The sequence below is a fragment of the Petromyzon marinus genome, unplaced genomic scaffold (genome assembly GCF_048934315.1).
Source record: "Petromyzon marinus isolate PM22_M1 ecotype Great Lakes invasive population unplaced genomic scaffold, UKy_Petmar_22M1.pri1.0 PM_Scaffold_290, whole genome shotgun sequence".
Lineage (NCBI taxonomy): Eukaryota > Metazoa > Chordata > Hyperoartia > Petromyzontiformes > Petromyzontidae > Petromyzon > Petromyzon marinus.
This window is the reverse complement of record NW_027423269.1, coordinates 115,001-125,598: the sequence shown is the minus strand read 5'-3', so window position 1 is coordinate 125,598 and position 10,598 is coordinate 115,001. Positions and strand designations below refer to the sequence as shown.

At 56.4% G+C, this 10,598-nt stretch overlaps 1 protein-coding gene across 1 annotated transcript in view; it reads left to right on the top strand.

The window, feature by feature from the left end:
* Window positions 1-5: 5 nt before the first annotated feature.
* Window positions 6-10,598, top strand: part of LOC142923126 (neurofibromin-like) — a gene marked incomplete at its 5' end in the record, with an annotated part of 108,664 nt that continues 98,071 nt past the window's right edge. The window contains 3 exon segments of the mRNA XM_076064067.1: window positions 6-23; window positions 6,025-6,183; window positions 7,376-7,473. Coding sequence (XP_075920182.1) covers window positions 6-23; window positions 6,025-6,183; window positions 7,376-7,473 — 275 coding nt within the window.

Sequence of the window (10,598 nt, the reverse complement as noted above, 5' to 3'; positions counted from 1 at the left end):
CCCGAGACGGCTTAAGAAAATCCGTAAGTGTCTCTCGACCTCACCCACCACCCACCCACCCACCCACCACTCCTCCCTCCCGTACCCCCACAGCCCCCCACCACAGCCCCCCACCACAGCCCCCCACAACCCTACCTGGTTAACCGAACAATAGCGAATTCCTCGGCCACCGAGTGGCGGCTATCACTTGAAGCGTCGAAGCGCTCACTTGGCATGAGGTCTCTGGGACAGACCCAGCTGGTGCCGTGCCAGGCTAGGTGTGCTGCCGTGCCAGGCTAGGTGCTGCCGTGCCAGGCTAGGTGTGCTGCCGTGCCAGGCTAGGTGCTGCCGTGCCAGGCTAGGTGTGCTGCCGTGCCAGGCTAGGTGCTGCTGCCGTGCCAGGCTAGGTGCTGCCGTGCCAGGCTAGGTGCTGCTGCCGTGCCAGGCTAGCTGCTGCCGTGCCAGGCTAGGTGCTGCTGCCGTGCCAGGCTAGGTGCTGCTGCCGTGCCAGGCTAGGTGCTGCCGTGCCAGGCTAGGTGTGCTGCCGTGCCAGGCTAGGTGCTGCCGTGCCAGGCTAGGTGTGCTGCCGTGCCAGGCTAGGTGCTGCTGCCGTGCCAGGCTAGGTGCTGCCGTGCCAGGCTAGGTGCTGCTGCCGTGCCAGGCTAGCTGCTGCCGTGCCAGGCTAGGTGCTGCTGCCGTGCCAGGCTAGGTGCTGCTGCCGTGCCAGGCTAGGTGCTGCCGTGCCAGGCTAGGTGCTGCTGCTGTGCCAGGCTAGGTGCTGCTGCCGTGCCAGGCTAGGTGCTGCCGTGCCAGGCTAGGTGCTGCTGCCGTGCCAGGCTAGGTGTGCTGCCGTGCCAGGCTAGGTGTGCTGCCGTGCCAGGCTAGGTGTGCTGCCGTGCCAGGCTAGGTGCTGCTGCCGTGCCAGGCTAGGTGTGCTGCCGTGCCAGGCTAGGTGTCTGCCGTGCCAGGCTAGGGTGCTGCCGTGCCAGGCTAGGTGGCTGCCGTGCCAGGCTAGGTGCTGCCGTGCCAGGCTAGGTGCTGCCGTGCCAGGCTAGGTGCTGCTGTGCCAGGCCGACCACCCTCAGTCGGGCGTTCGATTCGCGTCTCTCTGCTTACTCTCTCTCACTACTCTCAAACTGGAGATACATCTCTCTCATCTCTCTCTCATCATCTCTCTCTCTCACCATCTCTCTCTCCATCCTCCCCCTCTCTCTTCTCTCTCCCTCCATCTCTCACCATCTCTCTCTCTTTCTCTCTCACCATCTCTCTCACCATCTCTCTCTCCCCTCTCATCTCTCGCTTGCCAACTCTCTCTCACCATCTCTCTCTCCACCATCTCTCTCTCACCATCTCTCTCTCACCATCTCTCTCTCCCCTCTCATCTCTCGCTTGCCAACTCTCTCTCACCAGCTCTCTCTCACCATCTCTCTCACCATCTCTCTCTCTCTCACCATCTCTCTCTCTCACCATCTCTCTCTCTCTCACCATCTCTCTCACCATCTCTCTCTCTCACCATCTCTCTCTCTCACCGTCTCTCTCTCTCTCACCATCTCTCTCACCATCTCTCTCTCTCTCACCATCTCTCTCACCATCTCTCTCTCTCACCATCTCTCTCTCTCTCTCACCATCTCTCTCTCACCATCTCTCTCTCACCATCTCTCTCTCTCACCATCTCTCTCATCATCTCTCTCACCATCTCTCTCTCTCTCACCATCTCTCTCTCTCACCATCTCTCTCTCTCTCACCATCTCTCTCTCTCACCATCTCTCTCTCACCATCTCTCTCTCTCACCATCTCTCTCTCTCACCATCTCTCTCTCTCACCATCTCTCTCTCACCATCTCTCTCACCATCTCTCTCTCTCTCACCATCTCTCTCTCTCTCTCACCATCTCTCTCTCTCTCACCATCTCTCTCTCTCACCATCTCTCTCTCTCACCATCTCTCTCTCTCACCATCTCTCTCACCATCTCTCTCTCTCACCATCTCTCTCTCTCACCATCTCTCTCACATCTCTCTCTCTCACCATCTCTCTCACCATCTCTCTCTCTCACCATCTCTCTCACCATCTCTCTCTCTCACCATCTCTCTCTCTCACCATCTCTCTCTCTCACCATCTCTCTCTCTCACCATCTCTCTCTCTCACCATCTCTCTCTCTCACCATCTCTCTCTCACCATCTATCTCTCTCTCTCTCACCATCTCTCTCACCATCTCTCTCTCTCTCACTATCTCTCTCTCTCACCATCTCTCTCTCTCACCATCTCTCTCTCTGTGTCTCTCTCTCTGTGTCTCTCTCTCACCATCTCTCTCACCATCTCTCTCTCTCACCATCTCCTCTCACCATCTCTCTCTCTCACCATCTCTCTCACCATCTCTCTCACCATCTCTCTCACCATCTCTCTCTCTCTCACCATCTCTCTCTCTCTCCCTAACACAAGTAAATCAGCCTCTGCTCTCCCCCACACCTCCGCTCCCTCTGCCACTCTCGCAGTGCAGTACAACGTCGCTTGTCCGACCCATCGGCCAATCAGAAACGTCGCTTGTCCGACCCACCGGCCAATCAGAAACGTCGCTTGTCCGACCCAACCGGCCAATCAGAAACGTCGCTTGTCCGACCCACCGGCCAATCAGAAACGTCGCTTGTCCGACCCACCGGCCAATCAGAAACGTCGCTTGTCCGACCCAACCGGCCAATCAGAAATGTCGCTTGTCTGACCCACCGGCCAATCCGAAACGTCGCGTATCCGACCCACCGGCCAATCCGAAACGTGGGGTTTGGGGTCAGGATACGCGACATTGGATATGCGACGTTGTTGGTTGTTGTTGTTGTTGTGGTTGTTGTTGTGGTTGTTGTTGTGGTGGTTGTTGTGGTGGTGGTGGTGTGAGCTGTGATGCTGTAGCTCCCATCGATGGGCCTGCTGCATGAAGGCCTGCTGATTCCTCACCATCCTGCTCCTCCTCCCATCGCTTCTTCTCTTCCACCACCACCACCACTGACATCGCCATCATCACCCCCCTCCCTCCCTCCCTCCCTCCCCTCCCTCCCTACCCCCTCCCTCCCCTCCCTCCCCTCCCTCCCCTCCCTCCCCCCTCTCCTCCCCTCCCTCCCCCCCTCTCCTCCCCTCCCTCCCCCCTCTCCTCCCACCACCCACGCCTCTCCACTGCTTCAGGGTCTCTCTAAGTGTTGTGGTGGTGTAGTGGTGGTGGTGTAGTAGTGGTGGTGGTTTAGTGGTGGTGTAATAGTGGTGGTAGTGTAGTGGTGGTGTAGTGGTGGTGATGTAGTGGTAGTGTAGTAGTGGTGGTGGTGTAGTGGTGGTGTAGTAGTGGTGGTAGTGTTGTGGTGGTGTAGTAGTGGTGGTGTAGTGGTGGTGGTGTGGTGGTGTAGTGGTGGTGGTGTAGTAGTGTGGTGGTGGTAGTGGTGGTGGTGTAGTGGTGGTGGTGTAGTGATGGTGTGGTGGTGGTGTAGCGGTGGTGGTGTAGTAGTGGTGGTGTAGTGTTGTGTGTAGTGGTGGTGTAGTGGTGGTGGTGTAGTGGTGTGTGTAGTGGTGTAGTGGTGGTAGTGGTGGTGTAGTGGTGGTGGTGGTGTAGTAGTGGTGGTGTAGTAGTGGTGGTGGTGTAGTGGTGGTGGTGTAGTGGTGGTGGTGTAGTAGTGGTGGTGGTGTAGTGGTGTGTGTAGTGGTGTGTGTAGTGGTGTGTGTAGTGGTGGTGTAGTGGTAGTGGTGGTGGTGGTGTAGTGATGGTGTGGTGGTGTAGTAGTGGTGGTGGCGTAGTAGTGGTGGTGGTGTAGTGGTGATGTAGTGGTGGTGGTGTAGTGGTAGTGTTGTGGTGGTGGTGTAGTGGTGGTGTACTAGTGGTGGTGTAGTGGTGGTGTAGTGGTGGTGGTGTAGTGGTGGTGGTGTAGTGGTGGTGGTGTAGTGGTGGTGGTGTAGTGGTGGTGTAGTGGTGGTGGTGGTGTAGTGGTGGTGGTGTAGTAGTGGTGGTGGTGTAGTGTTGTGTGTAGTGGTGTGTGTAGTGGTAGTGGTGTAGTGGTGGTGTAGTGGTAGTGGTGTAGTAGTGGTGGTGTAGTGGTGGTGTAATGGTGGTAGTGGTGGTGTAGTGGTGGTGTAGTGGTGGTGGTGTAGTAGTGGTGGTGGTGTAGTGGTGGTGGTGTAATAGTGGTGGTGGTGTAGTGGTGTGTGTAGTGGTAGTGGTGGTGTAGTGGTGGTGGTAGTGGTAGTGGTGGTGTAGTGGTAGTGGTGGTGTAGTGGTGGTGTAGTGTTGGTGGTGGTGTAGTAGTGGTGGTGGTGTAGTGGTGGTGGTGATGTAGTGCTGGTGGTGTAGTGGTGGTGGTGTAGTGGTGGTGGTGTAGTGGTGGTGATGTAGTGGTGGTGTAGTGGTGGTGGTGGTGTAGTGAACATCGCTAGCACTGGGGGAGAGACAAAGGCGGCCCGGCGTGGTGGTGCTGGTGGCCACCCCCTCTGTGTGTAGCCACAGTGCCGGTAGCCTTCATAGACGCTGCTGCTGCTACTCGCTACTAGCAGCACTTGCCCCTACAGCCCTGCTAGAGGCTACCTGGGGGAGCTTTGTCTGTTGGTGTAGTTGTTTAGTTAAACCCATGGCAACATTTTTACAATTCGGATTACCCAAAACCACCACCACAACAATAACCACCACAACCACCACAACCACCACCACAACCACCACCACCACAACCACCACCGCCACAACCACCACCACCACCACCACACAATCACCACAACCACAACAACCACAACATCCACCACAACCACCACCACAACCACTACCAACACAAACACCACAACCACAACAACCACAACATCCACCACAACCACCACCACAACAACCACAACCACAACATCCACCACAACCACAACAACCACAACATCCACCACAACCACCACCACAACCACCACCACACAAACACCACAACCACAACAACCACAACAATCACAACCACCACCACAACCACCACCACAACCACAACAACCACAACAATCACAACCACCACCACAACCACCACCACAACCACAACAACCATAACCACAACATCCACCACAACCACCACCACAACCACCACCACCACAAACACCACAACCACAACAACCACAACATCCACCACCGCAGCGTTGCTCATGGTGACGCGGTTCTAACGAGTGTGTGTATACGTGTCTGTGTGTGTCTGTGTGTGTGTCTGTGTGTCTGTGTGTGTGTCTGTGTGTGTGTCTGTGTGTGTGTCTGTGTGTGTCTGTGTGTACGTGTGTGTGTCTGTGTGTGTGTCTGTGTGTGTCTGTGTGTGTGTCTGTGTGTACGTGTGTGTGTCTGTGTGTGTGTCTGTGTGTCTGTGTGTGCGTGTGTGTGTGTGTGTGTCTGCGTGTGTGTGTGTCTGTGTACGTGTGTCTGTGTGTACGTGTGTGTCTGTGTGTGTGTGTCTGCGTGTGTGTGTGTCTGTGTCTGTGTGTGTGTCTGTGCGTGTGTACGTGTGTGCGTGTGTGCTGTGTGTCTGTGTGTGTGTGTGTCTGTGTGTGTGTGTGTCTGTGTGTGTGTGCGTGTGTCGGTGGTGCCTCTGCTGGTGATGATGATGGCGGCGGTGGTTTGGCTGTGCTTACGGTGGCGGTATTGTTGGTGGTGTTGGTGGTGTTGGTGGTGGCGGTGTTGTTGGTGGTGGTGGTGGCGGTGTTGTTGGTTATGGCGGTGTTGTTGGTTGTGGTGGTGGCGGTGTTGTTGGTTGTGGCGGTGGTGGCGGTGGTGGCGGTTGTGGTGGTGGCGGTGTTGTTGGTTGTGGTGGTGGTGGTGGTGGTGGCGGTGTTGTTGGTTGTGGTGGTGGCGGTGTTGTTGGTTGTGGTGGTGGCGGTGTTGTTGGTGTTGGTGGTGGCGGTGTTGTTGGTGTTGGTGGTGGCGGTGTTGTTGGTGGTGGTGGTGGCGGTATTGTTGGTGGTGTTGGTATTGTTGGTTGTGGTGGTGGCGGTATTGGTGGTGGTGTTGGTGGCGGTGTTGTTGGTTGTGGTTGTGGCGGTGGTGGCGTTGGTGGCGTTGGTGGTGGTGCAGGTGGTGTCCCAGCGTTTCCCACAGAACAGCATCGGTGCCGTGGGCAGTGCCATGTTCCTGCGCTTCATCAACCCGGCCATTGTGAGCCCCTACGAGGCCGGGATCCTCGACAAGAAGCCGTCGCCCCGGGCCGAGCGTGGACTCAAACTCATGTCCAAGGTGGACACCGGCACAACCCATCGCAACCCATCGCAACCCATCGCAACCCATCGCAAACCATCGCAACCCATCGCAACCCACGCAACCCACGCAACCCATCGCAACCACCGCCGCAACCGACAACAACACAACCACCATCATCGCTATCAACGTCATCACCGCCACCACCAGCACCATCATCGCCATCGCTACCACCGTCATCACCGCCACTACCACTGTCATCACCGCCGTCACCACCACCACCACCACCACCGTCATCACCACCACCACCGTCATCACCACCACCACCATCATCACCGCCGTCACCACCACCACCGTCATCACAGCCGCTACCACCACCACCACCATCGCCATTGCTACCACCGTCATCACCGCCGCTACCATCACCACCACCACCATCATCGCCGTCGCTATCACCGTCATCACCGTCGTCACCACCACCACCACCACCGTCATCACCACCACCACCACCACCATCGCCATCACTACCACCGTCACTACCACCACCAGCACCACCATCGCCATCGCTACCACTGTCATCATCACCACCACCACCGCCACCATCACCAGCATCGCCATCGCTACCACGGTCATCACCGCCACTACCACTGTCATCACCGCCATCACCACCACCACCATCATCGCCATCGCTACCACGGTCATCACCGCCACTATCACCGCCGTCACCACCACCACCACCACCATCATCGCCATCGCTACCACGGTCATCACCGCCACTATCACCGCCGTCACCACCACCACCACCACCATCATCGCCATCGCTACCACGGTCATCACCGCCATCGCTACCACCGTCATCACCGCCATCACCGCCATCACCACAACCACCACCATCATCATCAACACAACAATCACCACCACCACCACAACTATCACGACTACAACCACCACTACACGGGGCTACCTTTGTGTGTGTCTGTGTGTGTGTGCGTGTGTGTGCTAGCTAACAGCACTTGCCCCTACAGCCCTGTTAGAGGCTACACGGGGTACCTTTGCCTGTGTGTGTCTGTGTGTGCTAGCTATCAGCACTTGCCCCTACAGCTCCCGTTGAGGCTACACGGGGCACCTTTGCCTGTGTGTGTGTGCGTGTGTGCTAGCTAACAGCACTTGCCCCTACAGCCCTGTTAGAGGCTACCTGGGGCACCTTTGCCTGTGCGTGTGTGCGCGTCAGATCCTGCAGAGCATAGCGAACCACGTGCTCTTCACCAAGGAGGAACACATGACCCCTTTCAACAACTTCGTGGAGAGCAACTTTGAGCACGCACGCAGGTACACACACGCACACACGCATGTACACACACGCACGTACACCATCACACGCATGTACACACACACACACGCACACACACGCACACACACGCATGTACACCATCACACGCACGTACACACACGCATGTACACACACACACGCATGTACACACACACACGCATGTACACACACACACACACGCAGGTACACACACGCACGTACGTACACACACGCACACACGCACACACACACGCGCACACACGCACACACACACACGCACGTACACACGCACACGCATGTACACACACACACGCACGTACAAACACACACACGCAGGTACACACACGCACACACACGCACACACACGCATACGCACACACACGCATGTACACACACACGCACACACACGCATGTACACACGCACACACACGCACGTACACACACACGCAGGTACACACACACACACACACGCATACGCACACACACGCATGTACACACACACGCACACACACGCATGTACACACGCACACACACGCACGTACACACACACACACGCAGGTACACACACGCACACACACGCATACGCACACACACGTGTACACTTACGCATGCACGCACACGCACGTACACACACACGTACGCACACGCACGTATACACACACACGTACACACACGCACATACGCGCACGCACGTACACACACACCTCTTAGTGGCACGCTCCAGTCTCAGCAGCAGCGTCTCCAACTCCTCCTCTGAGTGAGCAGCTATTACCAAGTCATCAGCATACATAACGTGGTTGAGCAATAGGGAGCCATCCCTTGACCGCTCCCGGGCATCGATCAGCCTCCCATTATATCTGCAGCAAATGGAGATTCCCCCGGTACAGCTATTGAAGGCTTCACGAACTACGTGGTCAAAATAGATGTTAAATAATGTGGGAGCCAGAGGACATCCCTGTCGCACCCCCAAGGTGTACAGGGAATGGCTCTGACTCCCCGCTACGTAGTTTTACCCGGGCCCGCTCACCATCATGAAGGTCCTTAATGATCGTGAGCACATTGTCAGGTACTCCAAAAGCACGAAGAACAACCCAGAGCCCAGGCCTACTGATGGTATCATATGCCTTGACCAGGTCAATAAAGCAGAGATGTAGGTCTTGTTGGAATTCCCTACACCTCTGCTGTAGCAGACGGACAGAAAATATGGCATCTGTGCAGGACCGCCCTTTCCTGAAACCGCATTGGGGCTCCGCAAGCCTCTCCTCAGCGTGCCTGACAAGGCGATGTTGAATAATCCTTGCCAGGACCTTTCCCGGCACACTGAGGAGTGAGATGCCCCTGTAGTTGTTACAGTCTGTGCGGTCCCCCTTCTTAAAGAGGGGGACCACCAGGGCATCCTTCCAATCCTGCAGAACCCGTCCAGTGGTCCAGACTGTTGTTATGATGTCATATAGGGCAGTCTGTGCACAAGCGCCACCCTCCCTCAGCATTTCCCTTGGGAGATCATCTCTGCCCGCTGCCTTACCTGGTCTCAGATTCCGGATCGCCTTCAGTACTTCCTCAGCAGATGGCACTTCAGCCAGCCACTCACAGGGGGTGACTTCTTCCAATATTTGAGGCACCGCAGCCTCAGCAGGGTCATCCTCACTTTGTGCCACGATGTTTTCCTGGCTGAGGGATTTTCCCTCCCCCAGGACGTCACTGAAATGCTCAGCAAATCTGCAAACCTGTTTCTGGGGGTCGGAGATTGGATCACCGTTTTTTCCCCTAATGATGGTGATAGGTGTGGCGCTGCAGGTTACTTTTTTGATGGAGTTAAATAGAGATTTGTGATCGCGGGCCACTGAGGCAGATTCAATCTCCTCAGCAACCCGCCACCACCACCCATCCTTGCAGCGCCTCACGGCTCTCCGAACCTCCGAGCGAAGGCTGCGGTAAGCCTCCTCATTCTCTGACGTGGGATTCTGTAGCCGATGACAGTAGGCCTGTCGCTTTTTCTCAACCATCCTGAACACCTCCTCTGTCAGCCAGGGTCTCTGGGGAGGTCTGGACCGCGTACCCAAAGCAGCCATTGCAGCTGCATGAGTCACAGTCCTAAACCTCGCCCATTTACCCTCGACATCAGGAGGAGTGGGAGACGATGCCAACCCCAGCCGCAAGCGATGATGAAATTCTCGCTTGCAACTTTCATCAGATAACTCAGACCAGGCCACTTTAGGTTGGAATGGGGTCCTGGGTGTACACCCACCGCCGGAGTGGAAGAATGGCAGGCGCATCTTACAGATGACTAGTCGATGGTCAGAGGGCAGATCAGCTCCACGGTAGGTCCTGGTGTCAAGGATATGGGCTCGCATCCGCTGGTCCGTCACTATGTAGTCCAGCAGATGTTCTTGCTTGGACCCGGCATGCATCCATGATGTTGTGCGGATTCGCCGATGCCAGAACAGCGTGTTGGTAATTACAAGCCCATGGGCTGCACAAAAATCTAGCAGCCTCCTACCGTTGTTATTGAGCTGATCTGGCCCATGCCCTCCAATCACTCCAGACCAGGTGCCAGCATCATGACCAACTCGGGCATTGAAGTCACCCAACATGATGACTCTATCCCCAGGTGCCACTTTAGCCAGCACCTGTGACAGGTCATAGAAGGCATCTGACTCATCGGCTTTGCCTGCATCCCTCCACGGATGTTCATCTTCGGTGGGGGCATAAGTAACCACGACCACCACTCCTCGCCTCCGGTTGATGGGAAGGCGAGCCCAAAGTAGCCTGGGGCTTACAGCTTCCCACACCTCACCGCCACGCTCCCACGCCCCCTTCATTCTTTTGTTCTGAAGAAGAGCCACACCCTGTTGTTTGGCAGTCTGCTGCCCCGAGTAGAGGACTATCCACCCTCATGGTGGCAGGAGCCAGAACCGGTTCACCGGACCTCCTGAATGCCACACAGATCCAGGCGGTACCGGTCCAGCTCCCGACAGAGGAGTGGCAGCCTCTCCTCCGCAGTGAGCGTTCGAACATTCCACGTGGCCACACGAAGTGGCTTTTCGTTGTTTCTGGAGTAGCCCCGAGGGTAGGTATTCAATCTCCTGGCTCCGCCAATTGGGGTTTGGCCAGGAGACGTCATAGACGCCTGGCCCCCCGGGGC